The 26,834-nt window shown below is 41.2% G+C and overlaps 2 protein-coding genes across 4 annotated transcripts in view; one reads left to right on the top strand and one right to left on the bottom strand.

The window, feature by feature from the left end:
* LOC111865036 overlaps window positions 1-26,834 on the top strand; it is a 135,629-nt gene that overhangs the window by 41,245 nt on the left and 67,550 nt on the right. The window contains exon 1 of one of the 3 annotated variants that reach the window (XM_033751692.1): window positions 2,334-2,462. The exons of the other annotated variants lie outside the window; for them this stretch is intronic. The gene's annotated coding sequence lies outside the window, so the exon portion shown is untranslated. Of the gene's footprint in view, window positions 1-2,333; window positions 2,463-26,834 lie in introns of those variants that run through there. 3 annotated transcript variants of the gene reach the window in all.
* LOC111865028 (nucleolar protein dao-5) overlaps window positions 1-26,834 on the bottom strand; it is a 71,434-nt gene that overhangs the window by 33,566 nt on the left and 11,034 nt on the right. Inside the window, exon 2 of the mRNA XM_023852732.2 lies at window positions 16,081-16,138. Coding sequence (XP_023708500.1) covers window positions 16,081-16,123 — 43 coding nt within the window. The 5' untranslated portion in view covers window positions 16,124-16,138. The remainder of the gene's footprint in view (window positions 1-16,080; window positions 16,139-26,834) is intronic.

Genomic DNA, 26,834 nt, shown 5'->3' with positions numbered 1-26,834 from the left:
CATGCATTTCTTGTTCCCCTGAACGCTAGATATCCTGCCAATGCCATTTGTTATATTTAGTCACATTAAAAATATCAGGAGAAAGTGCAGTTGTAGTTCTCTTTGTGTAATTTTTATCATTCCCTTCTAACTACAAATAACTTTCTTTACAATTTTGTTCTGAAACATTTGTGATTATGTTTGTCTTTCAGTTTCACACCAAATAAAACAATACGTGAAGTCAAATTATAATTCGAGCGGATTTAGTCTGCATCTTAGTCTCTCTTCCAATTTAGCAACAGGTGAATTGCTTACAGCTAGAATACCCATTTGCTTTGGCAACGGAATGCGGAACATGTCAAGGAACAAAAACTCTGACGTATTTCACTTTCATGATCAGACCAAAAAGCAAGGCTGTCGATAATAAGAGATCAGTATCAGTGCTACCAACATTCCATATCCCGTGACATCGTGCACGTAGGAGCACTGCGTATTGCAGTTCTACACTCACTAAGGAAGCCAGGATAGTTTCGTCGGTATAGTGACTAGACAAGACTTAGGATCGATTCCTGTCAGGGGCAAGAATTATTTCTCTTTTACACAGCGTCCCGACTGGCTGTAGGGCCTTCCCAGCCACCTATTGTTGGAACCGGATGGTTGAGGGACTGTTCCCCTCGGGAGTGAAGCGGCCGTGGCTTGAAGCTCAGCTCCAACTAATGCCTAGGTCAAGTATTTTGGACCTATACCTCCACTCCCCATACAGTTATAGTGCTTAATTAAATCCGCGGATAATTTCACCGTACTTTAACTTACATTAAACTTCGTCTGTTTCCTTTATGGTCGTCCAACTTATGTAGGATTTACTGTTCCTGTTGCAAAACGCAGGTTTTAGCCTCATGCCCAACCCCCAACATGGAGGTCAGGGTATATATCTTTTTTTTTTTTTTAATGCTAGTGGGGTGGGACTAAGTCCCTTGTACTGCGGCCACTTCTGGCCTATTGTACCAGCCCCAGATGATAGGTGAGGGTGATTGTGGAGCAATTGGTGGAATGAAGATTGACAGGGGAAACCGAAGTACTCAGAGAAAACCTGCCCCAGCACCATTTGTCCACCACAAATCCCACTTGACCAGACGCGGAATCGAACCCGGGCCGCCGCAGTGGGAAGCCAGCGACTAACCGCTTGAGCTATGGCGCTGCCCTGTGTATCTCTCTTGGTCTGGACTCTACCCTTTGACCTTTTCGGCATGGGTGATCCTACTGGTAGTTAAACTACCGCCGGCATAGCTCTGCAGGTCACAGTGTCACGTAAGCTCCACCACCAGGACAAGGTGGAGATACCTTTGGCGAGTTATCCTGACATTGGTTGCTCTATAATCTGAGCTGCTGAGAGCGTCGTTGAATAAAGTATAATAAATATTTAATTACTCGATGTTGTAAAGTGGCCGGAGCGTGACGATACCGTCGCTTTCATCTGATGTCGATATTGATAGTGCGTGGAAATTTACTTCCATGCCCCTACACGCCTTCACGAAATAAATCTTGGATGTAATGACTGTAACAATTACTTTTAAGTGAAAAAATGTTTACATCATGGAATGGGACTGCATTCATAATGGACGGAAATTCCGTTCTAAGAGAAATAGTAAAACAATGGGTTCGTTATCACGCAACCTGTAGCATGGAGTGGTTACTGTCTGGGTAGATTTGTCTATGCCCTACGAGTGGTGTGATCTCTCTTTACTGCCTCCCCCCCGTGCCACCAACCGCTTTCAGAACCCATACAACACTTACATGCATTTCTCGTTTCCAGTACACGTGCTACATGTCTCGTCCATCTCACCTTCTTCTATTTGATCCTTACCGCCATCTGTGAGCTCATTTTCTAGAAATGTGGGAACCTCAACCTCTCACAACTCTATGGACCTCCACGGCCTGTTACAGAGATAACTTCACATTTTACCTTTATCTTTCTTTATCCGAAAACACCATCCTGTTTATTTTTCAAAACACACCGTTTCGGAGATAGGATTCTGTCTCTGCCTTCATGTAAAACCTACTCATTTGAGCCCAATCGATAGAGCTAGTCCCTATCTCCGGACGGTGTTTTTAGATAAATACAGGATGATGGACAATGTCCAAAAGCGTAATATTTGTAGTAATGTAGGACTGGATGTTCTCAGAGCGGTGGTTATGAGGAGTTCTGTCTTCTGGGATATAACGCCGTTATTTCCCTTCAGTCTAGTATTGTTAGGTGAAGAGCAGAAGGCAGAAGACTTATCTCTACTCTCCTATGTAGGAAGCTTCAAACTTTCTGCATGGGAACTGTTGAAGTAATTGACCCTAATCTACCCCTTGAATTCGTTTCAGAATCATGTCTAAAGCTGGGATACGTGCAGAAAAGAGATCTATGCCATTCTTGTACCTCAGAAAGACTGAGTTTCCCGTAACGCACTAGTCGAACAAGTGGAATGTTCGTTAAGGTACGTGATTTAGTACAACGGTAGAGATAAAATCCGGCATATCCCATTTCGCTCATTCTTAATAATTAGTTTTTTGATGACAAAAGGAAACGTGCCATTGTGTTACTGCATGTCCCTTGTGGTATCAGTTTACTTATCGGTCGTCCCTTGTACTGTGAGCACAGTTCCTGTAGCAGATATTGTACAAGAGTGGAACTATATAGTCTGTTCTTAAAGCCCGTCCACATTACTCATGCTCGTGCGTCAGAAGTTTACTGCTGCCGGAAAATCAGGATCTGGAGCTGACGAAGTGGTTTGCATACAAAGCCTTCGCATTTCTTCACAACAGATATCAGCTCCAGATCCTGATATTCCGGCAGCAGTAAGCTTCTGACGCACGATCACGAGTAATGTGGACGAGTAATAAGTCGTTTATTTTCAGAGAGAGGAGAGTGTACTTTTAAGTGCACGTATAGATGTCTCACCTGTGTTTCCCTGCTTTCCGCCAGGGAAATGATGGGATAGTACCTCAAGTAAGCGGCCTCCATAGTCTAGGGGTAACGTTCCCACCTCGTGACTCAAGGTACGCGAGTTCAAATCCGGCGGAGGTCGTGGAATTTTTAAGGGCGGAAAAATTCAGGGAACAAGTTCTCCGGGAGGGACTTTAAGCCGTTGGTAAAAGAACCTCATTCCCAAGGGGACCCCTGAGCCAAATTCAGGACATTTCCCGCCCAACAGTAGTCTCTAACGCCTCTGGTAGATGGGGGAAGCATCGAGATAACGCTGAGCCAGTAGAGGCCGAACTCGCTGGCTGAGTCGGGACTGATGGCACGCACCAGTACCGGTAGGGAATAGAGACTGGTAGAATATCATAGGGGGACGCACAATTGACCAACAGTTGGTCTAAGTGCATGGGGAAACCCACCCTCTCTAAATACAATACAGTACAAGGCAACAGCCTCTTCCTTCCACGCCCTTTCCTATAAAGTATTCAGTAATCTTCACAACATCCGACGCTGTATAGTATGATCTATTGACAACATCGTTAAATAAATGGTACATGAGTAAAATTCGTGCATCTGCTCTCAGATTTTGCTTGTTGCTTTTTAAATTTACAATGAGATTTTAAAATATTGTTTTATTTCCAATCATAATAATTTTCAGTTACAGAATTAGATCGTTTTTCTCTCAAAAATCTATACTTCTGATGTGAACATTCTTTGATACATTGAACCGTCCACGGGAGAAAGGCATATAACTGCATTTCCAACGATTTCACAATTTTCCGCTTTCCAGTGCATTAAATTATCGAAGAAAGATAAAGTTACGACATTTGAGAAAACTACATAATGAGGAAGTTCATAACTTGTAGTCTTCACCAAGTGTAATTATAGTGATCAAGTCAATGAGGATAAAATCATCAGGCATGTAGCACGAATGGGGGAGAAAAACATTGCATATAGGATATTGGTATAAATAACAGCAGTAGTCGGTAGGGCGTCGTGAAATAGCCAAAAAAGAAAGCAAGGAGCGTATAGAAGCCAGGAAAGCATGACCAATGTGTGAGAGTAATGTCCCATGAGGATGCTGCTACTGCTGGTGTGTGTCAGTACACAACTGGGTCACATCTGACAACTCTCTTCTGTCTCTGGCCGGATTCAAATGCAGGGCACACAGTAGATATGGTTTGTCGCATTTATCCTCTACTAATGAATGAACTTAGAATAATGTGATTTTGATGGGCGCGTTGAAAAACCGTCAGAAAATTTCTTAGTTAATTCTGGGTTACTGCTTGTATAGCACTGCCCAGTATCTTTGTGACACGGTAAAGTGTCTGACCAGGAGCAAGTTGGCCTACAGGCTTTGATGCTGGACCATTCATACGTCATATGAAATCAGCTGATGGGTAGAAGAGCCCCAGTGTTAATTAACACTAATACAGGTCATTGACTACAGTCATTAATCAATTCAGTTCAGCGATTGTTGCGGTTAGCATTTCTGCTTCATATTGTCACGTGTTGGGTAGGTCTCGGATTTGGCGAACCCATTTATTCTTGCAGACTCAGATACAAATAGTATCACTTCAACTGTCTTCAGCGGCGGCTAACTCCCGCCTGTCTCTCTGACCGTGGCTGGATCCCAACTGTCTTCAGCGGCGGCTATCCCAAGACTGTCTTGGCGCATGCAATACCTTGTTATACAGGGTGATTCATATAGAACCGGCCCGAAGAAATGAGCTGTAATATAAAATATACCATACAGATATTAAAGTAATTTACACGTATCTTATCTTGGATTGTGTGCCGTGATCAGAGCAGGTGTTGAAAGTGCTCGCCGTTTTCAAGTAGACACGCCTCCACCCGCGTTTGCATATTCGCCGTGACTCGCTGCAGTGTTTCTTCAGTGATGTTCCTGCAGACACGTTTCGGGATTGTCCTTGACTTTCAACATAAGGGCTGCCACTTGCCGGATCATGCGCACACCATTCGACTCAGCGCGGCCCACGGATTATTATGTCATAATTGTGAGCGGTCATATGAATCACCTGCGGAATTATTAGCAAATTCATCGGGCCGGTTCTATACGATTCACCCTGTATATCCACGCCCGTTGCTACGCAGTGAACCTTCTGTTGTCTATCTCCGGGGAAACGCTGCTTCGTTGATTCTGCATTTCCTACGCAACGGCCCACTCTTATTGCGTTACAATGGAAGTATCTACTCAAAACACGTTACAATATTCTGGATGCAATGGGTTAAAATCTCTAGTAGGGGCACCAATTAACCTGACTGAGGTTAAAATGATTTATAAGAACGATAGTCTGTGCAATAGGAAAGTAGGTTTTATGAATTCTGCCAGAACAAGTATTTTGCTTCCGAGCCTCCAGCTGTGGGCGTTATATTGTTGAAGTGCTGTGGAAATATATTTAGATGGTCCGTGAAGCTTTGATGGAAACAGGGCTAATGCGGTAGTACCTCTCACCTTACTTGACGGCACATTCCCGGAAGAAGGAAGAGCTCTATCGATGGGGCCAACAGATTTGGCTTCTTACCTGAGGATGGAAGGATAATCCAGTCTCCTAAAAGTGTTTTTAAATAGAACATGGCAATAGTTAATGTGCATGGCCACGCGGTAGCGTAGTTGGTTGAGGCATTATGCTACAAGCCGGAATGTCGCAGGTTCGATTCCCTATGAGATCACTGGGTTTTTCATTTGACCTACTCGTTCCAGCCTCCGGTCACGGTAGCCGAGCGGTGTAAGGCATGTACTGTCTTCGCTCGCTCGGAAGTCGGGTTCGTGGGTTCGAATCCCAGACAAAGTATGGATGTTTGGTGTGTGTATGCGTTTATTCTGTGTTTGTGTTGCCCTATGTTTAGGTAGAGGCCTTGCTACAAGCTGATCACCCGTCCAAGGAGTCCTACGGTATGTAAAAATGAACAACGAACTGAGAAATCAGTCCTATGCTCCAAAGTGGGACCGAGAAAAAAGAATCCTTCCAGCGTCACTATGGCCCTGGAGTTCACTCAGCCTCTAATTGAAATGAGTACCAGGAATCATCCTGGGGGATAAATGGCGGCCGGCGCGTAGGGCTGACAACCTCACCGCCATGTGTGGGCCGATTATCTAGAAAATGCGGGAGCCTAGACGTCTCACAACCCTGTGGGCCTCCACGTCTTGTTACAGCGATACCTTTACCTTTTATGGATAATGTGCAGAAGTCAGTCACCGTACTCCGTAAGTCGCTGAGACTGTGCATTAATGGCACAATGATTGTGGAATAATGGATTATGGGAGGGAGTGACGTGAAGTGGATTCGGTTTAATTTGAGGAACAAGACAACATCTTTCTTGATAAGTGAGAAAAGTACGAAAAATCTGCCAAGATTATAAGGTCTCGGGGCCGAAGTACGAACCCGGGCCTCCCGCTATATAAATATGAAATCCCACTCACACTACCACGACGTAATAGAGTGTTACCAAATTCTTGTTCATTTCCTCTTACCATGACGGTACCTGTGGCGTATTACCATTCGGAATTAATTATGAATTTATGACTCTTACAGACAGTCGGTAGGACTCTTTGGACGGGTGATCAGCCCGTCGCAAGGCAGCTACCTACACAGGGTAACACAAACAGAATAAATACAGACCGACATCCATTTTTCGAGTGGGATTCGAACCAACTATCTCAGGGTTTGTGTGTTCGAAGATATCTTTGCTGAATTTAACCAGTTTATTTTGTTTGATTAAAGTCAGTATGAAAGTTGACTCTGTCTCCATAATCACATCTAAAGAATCGTATAGATGGCTTACAAATAGATGTCAGTTTTGTGTTTTTGTCCGACTGGTTAGCGGAGGAGAATGCAGGTATTTGTACTTGCTCGTTGCCTCCAAGTTGCTACCTTTGTCTGCATTAACACTAAATAAAAGAAGCATACACCAGACTCCGAGATTAAATGCTTACTTGTAAAATTTGAGATTTTCACAGCGGTGAATATGAAAAATGCTAACTTCTTTATCAGCAAGGAACAGGTAAGAAATCGGCTTTAATTTAGAAAATAGCACGAAGTGTTGAAACCAGCAGGTGTGAAAGACCTGTCCTTGCTGCAAGTATTCTCCATGAAAGCGTGTTGCAAGGTGTTCACACCTGTTCCTAGAAGAAGCTGGGTGAGAGGTTGATCAAGTGTAATGTGTTATCTTACAGACCTTTAGTTGCGACTTTATGTACGAATGCAAATTAGTTTTGTACTATTTTTGGACATTATCCAACATCTTGGTTCTGAGGTCCGTACAGCGATGGCGTTGAAGTATTCAATGTTCTCGGATGCAACATCGTGTAATACGGTGAAACCGTACTTTTCGTAGGAACTCATCGCCGCCATCTTCAGGGTCGAAGAGTAAGCCAAGCAGAAAATCAGTATGAAACGGCAGAAAGCAGAGTAAGAGCATGCTGGTATCTTTCTGGGCTTTTTCTTTCACCCTGATGATGGAGGCATTATTCTCCTCCGAAATGTCGGATGACTTTCGTCCGGAACTCACAGCTTTATATCCTAGAACAGGCATGTCCAACTTCAAATATGTTGTGATCGACTTTTTAGTGTCAAAACTGCCAGTGATCTACCACCCCCTCCTATCGTCGTACCTCTCTTTAAGCAAAAATATTGCTAAAAATAACACGACACATGATGTTTGTTGTAAAAGCAACATACATTGAAAGTACAGCCTTACCTTGTTCGTTAGTGAGGCGTCTGGGCCCGCATTTCATCCACATTTCCCCGCAGTTCACTTAACACAAGTGTAAAGCAATTTTCACGTAAGCTACATAGGATCAAAAAAAAAAAATAGAAATGACTAATACGTATTTTCCCTTCAGAATCTGAATATAATCATATTATATTACAGGTGAATTTACATGCTTTTCACGTATAATTTCCTTATAGGCCTATGAGATCGGCCAAAAATCGTTCCGCGATCGACGCGTTGGACATGCCTATCCTAGAAGATAACACATCTCTGTATGTCTGTCGGTCTGTCTCTGTATGTTGTGGCTTATGAAATCGCCTTGCTGTCTTGTGTGTCTGTGTCTCCACGTGTCTGTGTGTCCCCTTAGTTGTTTTCGTTTTCTATGCGCGTCCATGTCGTAGCTAAAGAAAGTAGGCGATTAATTCTTCTCAAAACTACTACTTTATATATCAAATAGTATTTCGGAAACAAGTCAAATTATAGCAGTGTTTCTGAACTTTTTCGGGCCACGTGCCCCTTGGTGTCATGCGACTTCATGTACCCGTTTCCATGGCGACTGCATTTTTGTCTCAACCTATGTCTGATTGTGCAAAATAAACATTAGTAGATTCAGAGTCTTCTTATTTTTAACGAACTGTATTGTTTTGTAAACAGAAAGTTGTACAAAAGAAAGCTGTCAAGATGTTATCGACCTGTACTGGACAATGCATTAAGATAAAAGTTGTCCATGTGCTTAATTAATTAAGTACAACGCTCTGAAGGCCAGAGGGTTGTGGAAGTATAGCTCCATCATCCTTGGCTTCGGCACTAGATGGAGGTGAGTGGTCATCTTCACATCGCGGCCGCTTTACCCCCGGTACCCATTGAATTGTCTGGACCCCAGAGCCGGTCTGGACACTGTGAAATGGAGAAAATTCTCTTGATCCTGCCGAGAATCGAACTCCGGCAGTCCATCCTGTAGATAATCGCTATACTGACTGTACGAGACCTCACGTACCTCCTAGAGTAGACTCACTGGGGGTACAGATTATGTGAAACTGAAGTTTCCACGGTAATGGAAATTCGAATCACGTCTTTTGGTTATGACATCTTGTAGTATGGTGGGCGGCTACAAACCGCTGAGAGCAGAATACTGGTTTCCTGAACATTGAGGCATTATATTCTTCTGAAATTGTGGTAACTACCAGACTACATGGTGCTAGAAAACCACATCGTGCTATTTAAAATACACGACTGTTACAAACGTTCGGCGATAATGATTACAAATTACGATACGTCCAAACATTCGGATGTAATGAATACAAATTACAAACGTTCGGAGATAATGAATACAAATTACAAACGCTCGGAGATTATGAATACAAATAACAAACTTCTGGAGATAATGAATACAAATTCAAACGTTCAGATAATGAATACAGATTACAAACGTTCGGAGATCATGAATGCAAGTTACAAACTTTCGGAGATCATGAATACAAATTACAAAGATTCGGAAATCATGAATACAAATTACAAACGTTCGGAGATAATGAATACAAATTACAAACGCTCGGAGATTATGAATACAAATAACAAACTTCTGGAGATAATGAATACAAATTCAAACGTTCAGATAATGAATACAGATTACAAACGTTCGGAGATCATGAATGCAAGTTACAAACTTTCGGAGATCATGAATACAAATTACAAAGATTCGGAAATCATGAATACAAATTACAAACGTTCGGAGATAATGAATACAAATTACAAACGCTCGGAGATTATGAATACAAATAACAAACTTCTGGAGATAATGAATACAGATTACAAACGTTCGGATATAAGTTACAAACGTTCGGAGATCATGAATGCAAGTTACAAACTTTCGGAGATCATGAATACAAATTAAAAACTTTCGGAGATAATGAATACAAATTACTCACTTTCGGAGATAACGAATAACACATGCCTTGCATCTTACGGAATTTAGTGACGCATTCACTTTGTTTCGTAATCACAGCGAAGAAAAGAAAACAGATGTGTCAGCGATGTATGCACTTTCGAATTCTGTTGTTCTTATATAAGGAGGTAGATTGTGTTGCAGTGTGCGTTCTTTGATCAGCTCTCAAACACTTTGTAAGTTCTTATAATTGACGCTAATTTATATTTATGTTCTGGGTACTTCAAAGATTTTTGTAGCCATTGGAAATTGAATTCCGTCTACAGGACCTGAAGAAAGAAGAGTAGCGGCAATAAATTCAAGTTTCCCGCTTAACATTTTAATTAAGTTTCGGCTATATATTTCAAAATATAATCGTTTTTAATAATAAAGTGAAAAGATCTGTTATCCTACTGTAAATACTGTTCAGTCTTATATGAACGGATGTGGATATATGTCGATATTGAAACGTTTACTATATTAAACGCAACGCCAAAACCAGATTTTGTCATCCAGTAAGATCTATGATATACTCTAATATAATTTTTTTTTTCCAAAAAATGTCCATGAATGCTCAGGTTTTGGAAAGTGCTTTAGAATGAAATTTGTTCTACTTAGCGTACTGAAATAAACATGTCATCTCTATTCGAAGTCTCCAATATCACAGACTATTCTTGAAGCATTGCTGTTTTATTGTCTAATTGTTCTTGAGTTGGGATGAGACCGAATTCTTTGGTACTGCGGCCGTAGTTGGTCCATTGTACCCTACCCGGATTATGGATGAGAGAAGGGAGTATTGATGGAAAAATAAGCCGAAAATTTCGGAGAGAAACCTGCCCAGTGCTAATTAAGCACTATGCGTTGAAAGCGTATGGGGGAGTTGGTGTTTAGGTCCACATTTCCATGACCTCGGCACTGGTTAGAGGTGAATGGTCAGCTTCACGCTCCGGACGCTTTATCGCCCGGGGAAAAAGCCCTTGAACCGGTCTGGAAGATGTGGAGAAGAGAAAATTCTTGACCCTACTGGCACTCGAACTCCGACTCCTCTGTCGTCCAGCCCGTAGCCAGTCACTATACCGACTACGCTATCCCGGTTCCCATTATAAGCTCCTAGGGCTTGAAATTCTAAAATATAAAAGTCTTGTTGTTAGTAGCCGTTAGGGATATCCCCGGGTGTCATTGGGATGCATCTGTTCTTCAGACAGCACTGTACAGAACAAAATGTTACATCATTAACAGCATGGATGTATTATTCAGTGGAACCGTGATTGAATTCATAAGCGTGAGTTAATGGTAAGCTTGTCTGTGTAAAGTGAGCTCGCGACATGAATTGTACGAGTATATTTCGAAAGATTCCTATAATTTGTTTGAATTTCAGATCATTCAGAATGTGAGACTGCTTGTCAGCCCAAAAGAAGTTTACAAAATTAAGCCTATTTACCAAAAGGTGGAGTGTATGATAATGTGATCATAATAGTTGTCACTGATATTTATGACGTGTCTCTCAGTATTGATTTTGTATCCGAGGGCCAAACCATTCAGTCACCTGCTGTTAAAGTTGGCTGTAATTTTTTTTACCAAAAGAAATATATATCTATTAGCTGTGAACCAGACAGTGTTTATTGCGGTGGCGTGTTTTCAGCTGGTAAAGTAAAATTGTCCCTGTGCTTAAGTGATTAAGCACTAGGCCATGAAGGCGTATGGGGGAGTGGATGTATAGATCCACATTTTCTTGACCTCAGCACTAGTTGGAAGGGAGTGTTCAGCTTCAGGCCCCTGCCGCTTTACCGCACGGAGAAAGCGCCCCCCGTACCCATTTGATAGGAGGCTGTGTGGGCCCCAGTGCCGTTCTGGACGATATGGAGAAGAGAAAATTCTGACTACCGGGACTCGAACTCCAACCCCTCGGTCGTCCAGCCCATAGGCAGTCGCCATACCGACTACGCTACCCCTGCTCGTTCCCAACTGGAGAAAAAGAAAAATCAGAGCTTTTTGAAGGAGTTTATTTGTATGGGAAATATTTCCCCAAAACGTTTCCTCCAGAGCGCATCGGCGCTCATGGCGTGTTGTAATTCTACAGAGTTTATAATTTCGCCATAAATATAGGTTTCTTAGCATGCCAGTCGTATAATCGCAACACGATTTCATTGCCAGTTTCCAGAACCCTTGTTACGGAATGTGCTTCTCTACGATCCTGTCTCAAGGCTGTCCGATGCACTTTCTTATTTGACATTTTGCCTTTCAGACCCACCCTGAGTGCCGCGCAGTCACGAAGGCTAACTGGATACAATCTAAGATATACAAGTAGTAGAGGCAAACAGGTTACATAACAGAACTAGGTTCGTCTCAGTTGCATGAAATATCGGTCTCTCTGTTTCTCCGACTAACGGTTTCCTTACGATTGGTTAAGGCGCGTCCACATTACTCGTGCTCGTGCTTGTGCTCGTCGGGAGACTCGTCTGGCTTTTACTTGTGCTCGTAAATCTTCGTCCACTACTACTTCAGTTGCTCGCCAGACTTCGGCTAGTGAGGATCCGTATATTTACTCGTAGTGTGTATAGGCTGTAGTCGTATTTTAATTTATTGGCTATAGTTTTTCGATTAAAAATTTAAAATTTGCTTCTCTCGTGGCTTGTCATGTCGTCCACATTACTCGCGAGCATAGCGAGTCACACTAGCACAAGCACGAGCACGAGTAATGTGGACGCGCCTTTAGAGACGAAAGGAACGCAACATACACACATACCGATCTACGCTCTTGTGAAGACTTTTGATTGATTGATCAGTAACTGTCAGATGACAGGTCCACAGTCTCTTCCAAAACAATTCCTCCACTTAATGTGATCTTCTGTTTTTGGAAAGAGACTGTCCAGGAAAAGTGATAATGTGGTAGTTTTTCCATTTGCTTTCCACATCGCAGTACAACAGCCGTTCAAACCACTCTGGTCACGCCTGTTGCTATACGAACTTGAACCATCTCGAGCATCATTTGTTCTGTGCTTCAAGTCGCTGCTGATGACGCTGCTTCCGGCATCATCAGACTTTTATCCCCCCAAAAAATCTATTCATCCAAAAGGGTTTTGTTTATGATTTTAGAATAGTAAACTTAGTGACTGAGAGTTTTTCTTTACAAAAATACATTTGAAATAATTTTGACATGAAGTAAAGGGGGCACGCCGTAGCGTGGTTGGTTTAGTCACTATTCTACAAGGTGGCACGCCGCTTGTTCGATTTCCGATGAGGTCATTGGATTTTTCAATTGACCTAATCTTTCCAGCAGCACTATTGTCCTGAGGTCGACTAAGCCTCTAACAGAAATGAGTACCAGGCATCTACCTGGGGGTAAATGTCGGTCGGCACGTAATGCTGGCACCTCACCGCCAACTGTGAGTCGATTATGTAGAAAATGTGGGAGTCTCGATGCCTCACATCTCAATGGGCTTCCACGGCCTGCTTTAATTCTTTTTGCCATGAAGTAGTGTGTGTATTCTGCATTAAAGCTTCTCATCCATTTTCTATACATTGACCTACATCAGAAATATTTTGAGGACCTCCTTCTGGGCCCATAATAAGGTCTGTTAATGAAGCTCCACATTGTGTACTTATCGCCTTGGTGATTGTCCTAAAGCGTAATTACTGAAATGTGCAGAACTATAATTCTGACCGTTGCTTTGTGTGGCTTGAATTCTCACATTGAGAAGAGAATGTAGATCGAGAGTTTTGAAAACAGGGCGCTAAGTAGAATATTTGGACCTGAAAGGAAGTAACAGGAGGCTGGAGAAGACTTCTTATAGATGGAATTCTAATAATTTGTACCCTTCACAAAATATTAGTACAGTGATGAATTCTCCGGGCGTCGTTATTCGTCGTAAGTCTTATTTGAGACGATATTCGCGAGACTAGACTCTGTGTCTGTCCTTGGATAGAAACAACCTGCTCTGTTTGTTCAATCACTAGATGTGGTCTCCATCTCATATTTCCTATAGATTATTAAACTCAGTGGCCTTTAGTCCGCAAGTGAACTATACCGACAGAGCGACCGCCGCTTGTCGGCGAAGTTAGTGCCAACTTTAGCGGATAGAAGGTGTCACGTGGTCAGCGCAACGGATCCCCACGACCGTTAAACTCGAGTTTCTAGACCGGAGCCGCTATTTCCTTGAAATAGCTCCTCATTTATCCTCACGAGCCTGAGTGGATCCCGTTGCAGACCCACTACTTCTGAGAAAATCTGGTACCGCCGGGAATTGAACCAGGGGCCTCTGGATCTGTAGCCAGGAACTCTGAACACTAGACCACAGAGGCGGTCTCCTATATATTATTATTATGATGAAAATCAAGTAGGTGAAAATGTATGGAGAAGTTGGCACGCAGAGGATAGGTGAGGAATGCGTAGGCCTAAACAGATTTTTCGCAAAACTTGAAGGGAAAGGAATGCTTGCGAGAAATAGGCATAAATGTTAGGATAATATTAATCTTGAGCTTAAAGAAATGGTATATTTGGATGTAGAGTGGATTTGTGTGGCTTCGGATAGGGAGCAGAGCGGTATGCTGTGAAGACGGTAATGATCCATGATATGTATACAGTGACTGTCTTGTAGTGCACTCAGTTTCACCTGTTACTTCACGACATGTTTCGGCAACATAGTGCCATCATCAGGTGCCCTAATTACTTTAATCTATTGCATTGCTTTCCCTCATATAGCTTCACAACACCATTTAAAAAGTATTTAAAAAGTGCGTATTTGTCAACTATAATGAATTACACTCACTAAAACTTGTTAAGATTATTTATCTTATGTGTCTTAATTAAAACTTGCGTGTGGTTCATTCACTATGGGGGTCGTTTTTCTTATTTTCTATGTAAACCGTGTCTTGTGATGTATGTTCCCTTCTTAGCTGCGAGTGTTGTGGCACTATGTTGCCGAAACATGTCGTGAAGTAACAGGTGAAATTGAGTGCACTACAAGACGGCCACTGTATACATATCATGGATGAAAATCAGTGCAACAGGACGCTAAAATACAACATGATGGTAATGATGATTTGGTACAGGAAATGCGAGCAGTCTCCTCAGTAGGTGAGCGACTATTAATTTCTAAATGAGAAGTCTGCGTCTTGGAATTAGGCTGTTTCAAAGCATATTTCTCTGAAATATTACAGGAATATTTATACACAGTGGATTATACCGTATGCGTATAGGATTAATTAATATTTATGACAGTGATGTGTGCAGTCACATAAGGAGCTACTATATACGGCCTGACAGGCACGCAGATGTGGTACTGAGTTTTCAGACAAGGAACTCTGCTCTTTGGGGATATAAATAATTAAGGCGGTGAGAATTCCCAACATTACAGGAAAATACCACCAACATATAGGTTATTTTGCAAAATATTATCAAATTTATCAAAAAAAAGAGAAGGAGATAGGTGTGACACATAACACGCATGGAGAAACGAGAGATCTGTATAGAATTTTAGCTGAAAAATCTGAAGTGTTGAAAGCTCTTGACAAACTTAGGCGTAGATTGGAGTTTAGTATTAAAACAGACCTAAAATGAACGGGATATACGGTTGTGCACTGGATTCATGTGGCAGAGCATAGCTTACAGTGGCGGGCTGTTGTGAATACGGCAATGAAATTTCGGGTTCTGTAAGAGGCGGGAAATCGCTTTGTCAGATGAGCGACCGCTAGCTTCTCAAGAAGGACTCTTGCTTCGTGGAGTTCGTTACTTAGTTACGTATGTTAAGCACGGCCCACAAGTTAATCAGTGGCTTCCTGGTTCCGCATAGTTCTATGCACCCCCGCAGACATCTTCACGGAGGAGTTGGCAGTACAAGTTCGTATGTATGCACAATGGACGTGTTTCTTTAGCTTGTGGCTAGTAGCGAAGGTTCAGTTAACAATGATCCCTTTATGACCCAGGAAATGGGATAGCAGCATATCAGGAAGTTTTAATATCTTTATGGTCTCCAGTCTGTTATTTAAATGTGCCCATCCAGTGTGTATTTCCAGTAGAATCAATATTATGGCGAGGTACTTGAATAGGACTGCAAGGGAGATGAGTCTAAATTTAAAATTAAACGAGTTTGTAATTAAGGAAACAAAGAATGAAAATTGTTACGTGCAGGAGATTATATGGACAGTGTTAGACAGATATTCTGATGTGATGATGATAGCTAATAAATAAATGGAAAATGTAACAAATTCCAGAAATTTGGGGAACGATATTGACATATCAAAATGGCATTCACAATTAATATAAGGGATGATTAAATTCTGGAAATGCTTGATACGTTGCAGTTCAGAATTCTCACGTTTTCTAATTCGTCATTTGCAAAATCACCTTTCTATTCGACGCTACATAATCTGTTCCAGTGAAGCAGCATGTTTGAGTAAACCATCAATCAGCCAGGCAAGCAAGACAGCTAACAATACTCTTTCAGAAATGGAATATGAAGAGTAGTACTACCTGCCAAGAGGTTCCAAGACAACAGAAGTCTCTTTCTCTTCATGTCTTCTTACAGGATCTGAAACAGCCAAAAGAACCAATCAGACTTCAATCCATCGATATAACTATACATAAAGATAAAGTTGTCCTTGTGCTTAACTAATTAATCACTACGCCATGAAGGAGTATGGAGGAGTGGATGTATAGATTCGCATTTTCTTGATCTCGGCACTAGTTGGAGGTGAGTGGTCAGCTTTACGCCCCGGCCTCTTTACCCCCGGTACCCATTGGATAGGAGGCTGTGTGGACCGCAGTGCCGGTCTGAACGACGTGGAGAAAAGAAAATTCTTGTCCTTACTGGGATTCGAAGTCCTACTCCTCGGTCGTCCATCCCGTAGCCAGTCGCTATACCGACTGAGCTATCTCGGCTCCATCTAACTATACATAAAGGATCTCAAACTGAACTTCTGAAAAAAGATAAATTTCGCACTCTTTTAAGATCCATGCCTTTTTGTTTTATATGTATTTCTCTATGTTTTTCATTTAAGAAGTTATGAAGACATCGTTTACATTTTATACAGTGCAATATCTGTAGCGTTTTGAGCTATGACAGCAGCGGAATCCGTCGTTCTTCACTGACTCCATGCATTCTGAAAGAACAAACATTCCATTTTCGCTTTCCAGATATTCCGTAATGAAATTCATTAAATGGGATTGAATTTAGAATTCTGGGGAAGTAAGACTGGAAATTAATTATAAACGTAAACTCTTGTCTCATTAAAACTAATTTATAGAATTTGTAAGCAGGATTTTCTTCCACTTGTTAAAATAGCCTAATTTCTAGGCTTCGCTCTTGTTACACATCTCGCTAATGCGGTTCATAACTCATTGTTTTATCATCGGTGACGTTTCGTAGGATTAATTACTCAGTAGTTTATAGTTGTGTTTCATATTATTGCAGTTATGGGCCTCGAAAATTTTATGCCATCTTCTTTCTAAAAGTCCAAGGGAACATTACGTTACATGGTTTATTCTTGAGAAACCACTAGTGGATCATGTAGTCAGGAAATTCCCCATCTTTATAGAAACCAGAATTTCCGTCCCATATTCCCACCCAAGTACAAGTTCAACTTGTACAGCGAATGCCTTACCAAGGAAGCTCTGGATAGGCTCGGTGACTTCAAAGTAGGAGGGCAAATTATTCAAACTGTGAAATATGCAGATGACCTTGTGTTAATGGCTAAGGAAGAAACTGTGCTACAGGGCATGATTGATAGACTAATTGAAATCGGAAGGTGCTATGGCATGGAAATGAATGTGGAGAAAACAAAAGTAATGAAAATTTCGAGACAACCAACCCCAGTCACAATAAAGATAGACCAAAAACAAGTGGAGAATGTGAAATGTTTTAAATATTTGGGTAGCTTGTTAACAGATGATGGAAGGTGTACTTGTGAAATTAAATCCAGGATTGCCATGGCAAAAGCTGCATTTAGCAAGAAGAAGAATCTTTTTACCAGCAAATTGGACTTAAATTTGAGGAAGAAACTAGTGAAATGCTACATTTGGAGCATAGCTCTGTATGGGGCTGAAACATGGACACTTAGGGCAGTAGATCAGAAACATCTGGAAAGTTTCGAAATGTGGTGTTGGAGAAGAATGGAGAAGATCAGTTGGACCGATTATGTGAGAAATGAAGAAGTGTTAATTAGAGTCAGTGAGCAGAGGAATATCCTACATGAAATAAGAAAACGGAAGGCTAATTGGATTGGTCATGTTTTACGCAGAAACTGCCTTCTAAAAGAAGCTATCGAAGGAAAGATAGATGGGCGGATAGAAGTGACAAGAAGACGAGGAAGAAGACGTAAGAAGATGCTGGATGACCTTGGGGACAGAAGAGGATACTGTCATTTGAAGGAGAAAGCTCTAGATCGCATTAAGTGGAGGAATTGTTTTGAAAGAGACTGTGGACCTGTCGTCTTGACAGATTACTGATGATGATGATGATTCCCACCCAAGCTCGAGGCTTTATTCAGGATTTTGTAATGTGTCAGTTTTTACGATGAGTAATTTTTTGCTTCGTGTCAAACCCCTAGACTGGAGGATTACTTGACTTATTTTAAAAAAATTGTTTGCTGAAAGATAAGCATCTGGGAGATGACGCTTGCTCGTTGTGACTTGAGATTGGCCGTGACCCGGCCAGAGAAAGCGATCCACCTATATTTCTCAATATATTCTACTATGCAACAGAGTTTAATACTTTACAAACCTAAGATCAGAACGCTATTCTGGTGCCTTGTTTATCCCGGTAGTCTAATCCACTTTCATAGGTTCAAAAAATGGAGGATCTATGGTTGTGTTCTCTCAAAATTCTGATCTTTATTTCGTGTTATTTCCGAAACAGTAACTTTATTTTTACCAACTTTCTATTCGTACAAAGACAAAAATAACACCGTCCAGTGTGACTATTTAAGTTTTATCACTTGAACACTCATTAGTGTAAACAACACAACAAGCCACGAATAAACACGGACAATACTAAGAATCTCCTTTCTCAAGATAGACAGGCGGCACAAGATCAGCCACCTCCAAGAAAGACAATAGGAGAATTGACACGAACCTGTATGGTTTATAAACTTTAATCTTAAACAACAAAATTTTTAAAAAACTTTAAATTTTAATACCAGGAAGGCTGTTATGACTAGGGAAAGTTGAACATTGTGTACATTGTGTATTTCAGACATTATATGTGTGTGTATATAATTTAACACCTATTGTAATAGTAGTTTCCGGAAAAAGTATTGATGCCCTCTGAGGATGATCCGCAGGGATCGAAACATGTAAATGTGATGAGTTTTCAAGTGATAAAACTTAAAGTCACATTGGACGGTGCTATTTTTGTCTTTGTAATTGTTAGTGTGACGGACCAGAATGAAACAAATCAAATTTCTATTCGTCTTTGAAATTTTGAAAGTGATTCTCACTCATCTTATCCCCATATTATAATTAATTGCTGTGATTAAAACGTGTAGACGTGTAGTGTAATGAGGCTAACAACATTGGCTATCATGAAATTGAAAACGTATAAATTTATGATATATTAACATGCAATGATAGAGAATACTGGGCTGAAAAATATACACTGCACATTCAACAGCCGCATTCGGCAGAAGGAAGTAAAAGTGTAATAATTAAGACTAATATGACCTCTTCTCTTATAATAAATAAGCATTGTATTCACATGTATCTACTCGCTGTTAGGTGCTGGCACTCACAGTGGCGAGAAGTCAATATACTCATACAAGCCTACTGGAAAACCAGACAGTCAGCATTAAGACTTTAGGCCTTACTGTTACTACACATAAACTCCGTGGCTTGAGTCTGCAAGCAAACTATACCGACCGAGCGACTGTCGTTTGTCGGCGAAGTTAGTGTCAACTTTAGCGGATAGAGGATGTCGCGTGGTCAGCGCAAAGAATCCCCACGGCCGTTAATTTCGGGTTTCTAGACCGGAACCACTATTTCCTTGAAATATCTCCTCAATTATCCTCACGAGGCTGAGAATTAAATATAGATCTATATATAATAGTTATTATTAATAGTTAATAGCCGTATTGTAATAGATATATGCTTGATCTGGAGCTATGTCTCCACTACACGAAACGTATCCATTGCATGGTGCTTAATTAATTAAGCACAGGGACAACTTTATAAGTATTGCTTAATCCTTAAAATCAAACCGCAAAAGAGGAAGAAAGTATGGGTGATACATTGTCAGAGAACAATATGTAAATCTTGAGTTTATATCAGACTCATTATGAAATGTGCTCTGAAGAAACCAATGGAGTAATGTGATTATTGATATTTTTATCCATGTTCGTGATTTCTGTTCTTTCTGATTGAAATAATTAAGAAACTATATGCATATCCGTTTTGTGTGTCTGTAGGGCTTCGTCCCATGACCTGAGAAGAAAATTAAAATGAATACTATTGAAAGTAGAGTGATTAGGGAAAATTCTGAACGTGTCGGATGTGAATAAGTAACTGAGGGATAGAGAAAATTATGCAAAAAGTGAAATTTTACTTTTCTTCCGGAATAATAACCCCAAATAACTGAAGCCGAGTCTGTAATGAAATGATAATAAATAAATGCGCGATTTTCACGGCAAAAATAAGTAATTTGGAGGCCCAACAACAGAATAATAATTTTGAAACTTATTTCAGTGTAATGAGAAGTGTGTATGGGAAATAGAATTGTGCTGTGTAGATGTACGAACTAATGTGAAGATGTGTTGTAGCAGTGACGAATAAGGAGTCCAGTTAAACAAACGGAACGTGAATCTGTTACATGCTCGAAATCAGAATAGCGCGTTTCATTTGAACTACAAGGCGCGTGTTACCCGCCACGGAGAAAGTGAAAGTGCTTTGTGCTTATGCAAAATGTGAGCTGACTTCCGTACCGCCACGTTCGCCTGTCCATTCAGTCGAACGATATTACGTTCAGAACTGCGTAACCTGACAGAGCGTAGGGTGGAAGTGGCAGACACGTATTTCGGATTAAACGAGACGCGATGAAAGGTAGAGAGACCTCGAAAGTGGCCATTCTGAAAACCAAAACGAAAGTGGCAATAGGTGATAAACTGGATCTACACACGTTAATAATAGAAGTTCGGATCAAATGCTGCGGTCCAGTGGTTAGTACTCCTTTATATTTGGAAGATTTCAGGTTTATGTCTCTTTCAGGGGACCGGCTATCCTGATTGAGGTTTTCTCAGTCCCTCCAAAAAACGCCAGGATATTCCCTTTCATATTTCTTTCAATTCATTATGCATTAACCATACAACACTCTACAGCCTGAGTTATTGACTATGGCATTAAACAAACAATTTATAAACAAAATATGGAGTAGCTAAGAGGCCCCATGGAGGGTATAAATTGTGGTCTCTTCTTTTCATATTCTCTGTTCCTTGATAAAATTATGTTATTAAACAGATTCCTTGTAAGATTTGAGGCTTTCACGGCGGTGACTATGAAGAAAGCAGTCTTCTGGGATTTGCACCGTGTATATGTGGTGTTAACCGACGTTTCGGAGGAACGTATTGCCTCCATCTTCAGGGTAGAAGGAAAAATATAAAAAATCCGCAAAGTACTTTTACCGGTTCTCACGGTCTCCTCGCTTGCGGATTTCTTATATTTTTCCTTCTACCCTGAAGATGGAGGCGATACGTTCCTCCGAAACGTCGGTTAACACCACATATACACGGTGCCAAATCCCAGAAGACTGCTTTCTTCAAACAGATTCCTTTCTTGATGTTGGAAGACACTGTTATTGTTGTTATTATTATTATTATTATCACTATTGTTATTATTTCTCTTCACCTTTTCTGCTTGTGAAAAAGTTATGCTTCAATTCCGTTATCAAAGTAATATCAGCTGTAACTAAGTAAATAATTCACTGAATTTTTAAGGTTACATAATTAAAGATTTAACATAGTAAATACCAAAATCCTCCACTTGATACAATCCCAAGTCACTTAAATTCACCTAACATCACCACAACCTATTTTGTGTCATTGTAATGTTGTCCATACATGTACCATCCTCTCATTTTAGAGTGCCCACTTTCCTTGAAATTCTCACATTGGGGATTTCGTACTCGTCGCTCTGTCATCGCTCTATTGGCCTTGCTAACAGTATTACGATTCCTGTAACATATGAAATTCATTCTAGATTATCCTTTAACTCTTCACTGGAAGCAGGCATAGCTGTGACTAAGCTGCTGACTGAACGATAGGGGAATCGGAGGTTCGATTCCCGGCAGAGCCAAGAGATTTGTCTCTTCTCCACAGTGTTCAGAAAGTCCCTTGGGCCCATCTATCCCCCTGCCCAGTGGGCGCCAGGTATAAAACGGCCAGTTAGTTAAGCTGATCATTCATAGCCATCCAGTGCCGAGGTTAATACGTGGCACTGTACCGTTAATCTCCCATACTTCTTTATAGCGTGGTGTTTAAATAATCGCAGGGACAAATTTATCTGCCCATTTGGCCGCGCCATAGCTCAAGTGGTTAGTCGCTGGCTTCCCACCACAGCGGTCTGGGTTCGATCCCGGGTCTAGTCAAGTGGGATTTCTGGTGGACAAAGTGGCGCTGGGGCAGGTTTTCTCCGAGTACTTCGGTTTCCTCTGCCAGTCTTCATTCCAACAATTGCTCCACAATCACCCTCACCTATCATCTTGGGCTGGTACAATAGGCCAGAAGTGGCCGCAGTACAAGGGACTTAGTCCCACCCCACTAGCAATAAAAATAATATCTGCCCATTTCATTCATCTTTGACGTCATCTGAGCACATATTAGGCGTGCTCAAAAAATGCGAAAAGCCTCTCTTAGTTCTGTCATATCTGTCTGATTGTCCGCGTGATACATCTCAGCTCCCGCTGGTTGATATTTTTTGTGACAGCCTGTATTGGTATGTTTTACAAAAATCTGTCAACAGTTTTTGTTAAAATACTAAAAAACAACGGACACCTTACGCGCGGACCCAACTGTATATTTTGAGAGCATCTGCTTTTGTCTCTCATTCCAGTAACGAGAGAAACACCAGCGTTTACATGGGAATGAAGTCATGATCATCCCACTAGTGGTTCGCTATGTGAACATGAGATAACGCCATAATCTCACAGTTTACATTTATGAGGACTGATTTCTACAGACTATCAATGTAAAATTTCTGAACGCGCCTGAATGTTACGTTATACGTATATTTCTTATATTTGTTTTTATATGTCCGTCAGCACAACAATCAAATAAGCGTAGCTGTACAGTAAGTTGAATAAACTCAAAACAAAAAAATTCATTGCCTGTAGTCCGCAAGTGAACAACACCGACCGAGCGACCGCCGCTTGTCGCCGAAGTTAGTGCCAACTTTAGCGGTTAGAATGTGTCACATGGTCAGCCCAACGGATCCCCACGGCCGTTAATCTCGACTTTCTATACCGGAGCGCTGTTTCCTTGAAATAGCTCCTCAATTATCCTCACAAGGCTGAATGAACCCCATTCCAGACCCACTACTTCTCAGAAAATCTGGTAGCGCCGGGAATCGAACCCGGACATCTGGATCTGGCAGGAACTTTGACCACTAGACCATAGAGGCGGTACCTCTTTTCATAACTACACGAAAGAAAATTAAAGAGAAAGTAAAATGCCTGGTCTCTTATCTTTGATCACGGGAAACAAACGCAGGAGATGTACGCTTCCGCGGCTCTAAAGAGCAAGATATGTGCTGCTGCTGAAGGAATTTTCAGGTGATTGACTGGCAGAAAGAATTATAAAGTGATTTATTATACCTAGTTAATGGTTTTGTTTGAATTCCTCGGATATCCACTGTCGCAAACAGGTAGTTAGAATCCAGGCCCTAGATGTTTGCGTGTGTGTTCTCAACAGCATTTTTCTTCACCCACGCAGGCCTCAACAGCTGACTGCCATATAGGATAGAACAGCCATACTTAGGCGTATGATAATTATCACTTTCACTGTGGGCTGCACCAGACATATTATTGTAGTGATGCAACACATTTCGTGACTTTACGACCAGCACGGCCGCCTCACAACTAATTGATCAGAGAATTCAACACAGTTTCATGTATTCTGTCACAGATACCCATGTATCTCCCTTCAGCACTTGGAACTCACTCGTTCAGTTTTGATGATTAGAATTGTTGTCTTTACCCAATGTTTTTAACATGAACGCATCGTTCTTCTATCTCCTTCCTTATATTTCATCCCCATAATTATTTCAATGACATTTCATACATGTAGTCGCTTTATAGTCTAATTCCGCCACATTAGCTGGTTACTTCGGAAAGTTACCTCGGAATCCTCTTCATAATTGCCTCTGGCTCCATCCATTTAACACAATTCCCGTCTGACTTTTACTATTCCATATCCAAATTCTTTCCTATAACTGACACTATCAGTCACTATCCTTCTTGAGGAGCTAATAATCACAAAATTCGTCAAGAAGTTCCCCTCTTTTTATGAAACCATAGAGTTCAAAGGAGTTCTCCGCTCGTTCCAACGCCGAAGTAAATGAACACAGTTAACACACTCATAAGTTACTACTTTAATATTTATCTCATCATAAATGATATTTTTCCTTGTGCTTTTGAGATTTAAATTTTATGTTCATTTTGTCATCTCGCATACCCTGTATCAGAATGTTTGAATGCCTGAAATATATTGAATGTGCCTCAGTTTATCCCCATTGCTCTGATTATGACTGTTGTTCGTGTAATAATTAATAATTAATCATAATTTTCCGCGGATTTAAAAAAAAAAAGGACTTCTGTAAGGGTGGATGCATCTACGCATATAAGTGTGTGTGCAGTAAAGTTATCCCTATTACAGACCGTGAAGGTCCATAGGTTGTGAGACGTCGAGACACCCACATTTTCTAGACGGTGGCTCACAGATGGCGGTAAGTTTGTCAGCCTTACATACCGGTCGCCCTTAACCCCAGGAAGATTCCTGGTACTCATTTCTGTTAGAGGCTGAGTCGACCCCAAGGCTATAGTGCGGCTGGAAGGATTAGATCAATTGAAAAATCCCGTGACCTCATCGGAAAAGAAACCGCGGCCTTCCGACTTGTATCCTAGTGCCTCACTCAACTACTCTACCGCATACCCCCATATATGTGCACACATACATAATTTCGATGGGTGTAGGTGGATCATGGGCTGAGAGACTATCCTGGCATTTCCTGTAGAGGCTGAGGAAAAACACGAAAAACCTGAGTCGTTGTAGTCTGTTTCACGGTCGATATCTGAACCGGACATCACCGAAATACAAGTCATGCAGATGTGTCGAAGTTTTTGGAGTTATATTCAACGCTTTTAAAGTCAGTAAACCTCTCTTCCCGAGTGTGACAGTCGTAAAACTGCGCAAGATTCCCAGCGCGTGGACAATGGCTTAAGTGAAAACGGTAACGACCATGAGGCAATTGTAACGCTCGATTTATATGCTGTATCGTTATGAGGAAAAGTCATGTCTGACGTGCAGAGTTAAAAGGAAAGTGGCCGGTAACGGAACGTCCTGCTTGGTATGCAGATGACCAGAAAGAGTCCTGCGTCTCGAGACGTGCAACGAATACAACACACAGGACGTGCACAATTTTCCACATAGGATCTATAAGACCAAAAACATTTGTTTATATTCTTATTAACACACGAGTATAAAATTATAATTTTACTTTTCCGTTTGACCTCTGAAGTGGGAACATAATTNTAATTGACAGTGTTGGAGAAAAAAGAGCGGGAAAATGTTTGGACCTAAGAGAGCTTCAAGTGACAGCGGAATGGAGAAACTGGGAGATTTGTCATTTGTACTGTTTATATTGGGATCTGATTCCTGGCGAGGGCGAGTAGTTTTCTCTTCGCCACTGTGTTCAGACCTGTGTTTATATCCAACCCAGTCTCTTATCTAACGGGCAGTGGGAGCTCCACCCACGGTGAAGACGGCCGGAACATGACGCTATCCACTCACCTCTACCTAATGTAGAAGATTAAGACAGACAGGAGCTGTATCTCCACAAGAAAGCCAAGGCTCATAGTGGGCTCTAGTGCCAAACTTTAACTTTGTACTCTCTTATCTAGTAGTGATAGTGTAGTGAAACAATGCAAGGTGAAATAATCAATATATATGTATAGGATTAAGAAAAAAAATTAAAATATTGATTGGTAAGACTCAAAAGTGAGACATATTGGAAAACTTATGTGAAGGTATGAAGTCCATTGGACTGTATGGGATTTGATATTATCACAGCGATAAATATTAATATTGTACTCTTGGGGGTTATGATAAGTAGTTAGCAATGTTTCTAATGAGCATACTCTCTCCATCACCTGAAGACGGAAAATGTGCAGTTCTCCGAAACATATAGCCTGGTAGGTTTTTGTGTATGTGAAACAAAAACGTGTCGTTGTCTTTAGACAACGAATCACTGTTCGAATCACTGAAATAATAAAAAGTAAATAAAGATTTATGCGAAAATAATACAGACGAAAAACATCATAAGGAACTAATTTTCAGATTTTCTAAACACTGATAATCCCTCGAGTTCTATGAGACCTACTGCGTAACATATACCTTAGCCTTTGTCATAGCTCAGGCCGTTATTTGTCGCTTTCTCAACCTGGAGAATCGGATTCAGTTCCACGACCATCCACATAGGATTTGTGTGGACAGAGTGTCACTGGGACAGGCTTTTCTCCGAATGCTTCAGCTTTCCCTTCCAATTATTATTTAATAAATGCTCCATTCTCTCATGATCCGAGGCTTATAAAATAGGCCCATTTATGACAGCAGTACGGTGGGACGCAGCCTCACTCAACCAGAATAATAAAAAATAAACAATAGGATAACAATTATCAACTCTTAGCTAAATATACTGTGTCATGTAGGAATAAACTAAATGTCAGAATGCGCTGCGCAGGTCACCGTTGTATCTGATTTCGAGACAGTCCTATCAGGTCTCACATACGCCAGGGAACCTGCAGGCCTTAGCACACCCCTGGCGTTGTTTGGTAGATAAAGGTGCCGTCATAGAGCCGCCCTGTTTTTAAGAGACAACTTCAGTGAATGCAGCCTAGTATGCAGGCCGATTCATCACAGTCGATGTTCAGTTGTGGCTTAAACGACTTGCCAATATCGTTGTCGTAGAGTAGGCGAGGGAATTTCGATGCTGGATTAGGCGCCGAACTAAGTTACGTATGTGAAGATGTT

This window comes from Cryptotermes secundus, unplaced genomic scaffold (assembly GCF_002891405.2).
Source record: "Cryptotermes secundus unplaced genomic scaffold, Csec_1.0 scaffold579, whole genome shotgun sequence".
Taxonomy (NCBI): domain Eukaryota; kingdom Metazoa; phylum Arthropoda; class Insecta; order Blattodea; family Kalotermitidae; genus Cryptotermes; species Cryptotermes secundus.
The sequence above is the reverse complement of the archived record's forward strand: the minus strand, read 5'-3'. Positions and strand labels throughout refer to the sequence as shown.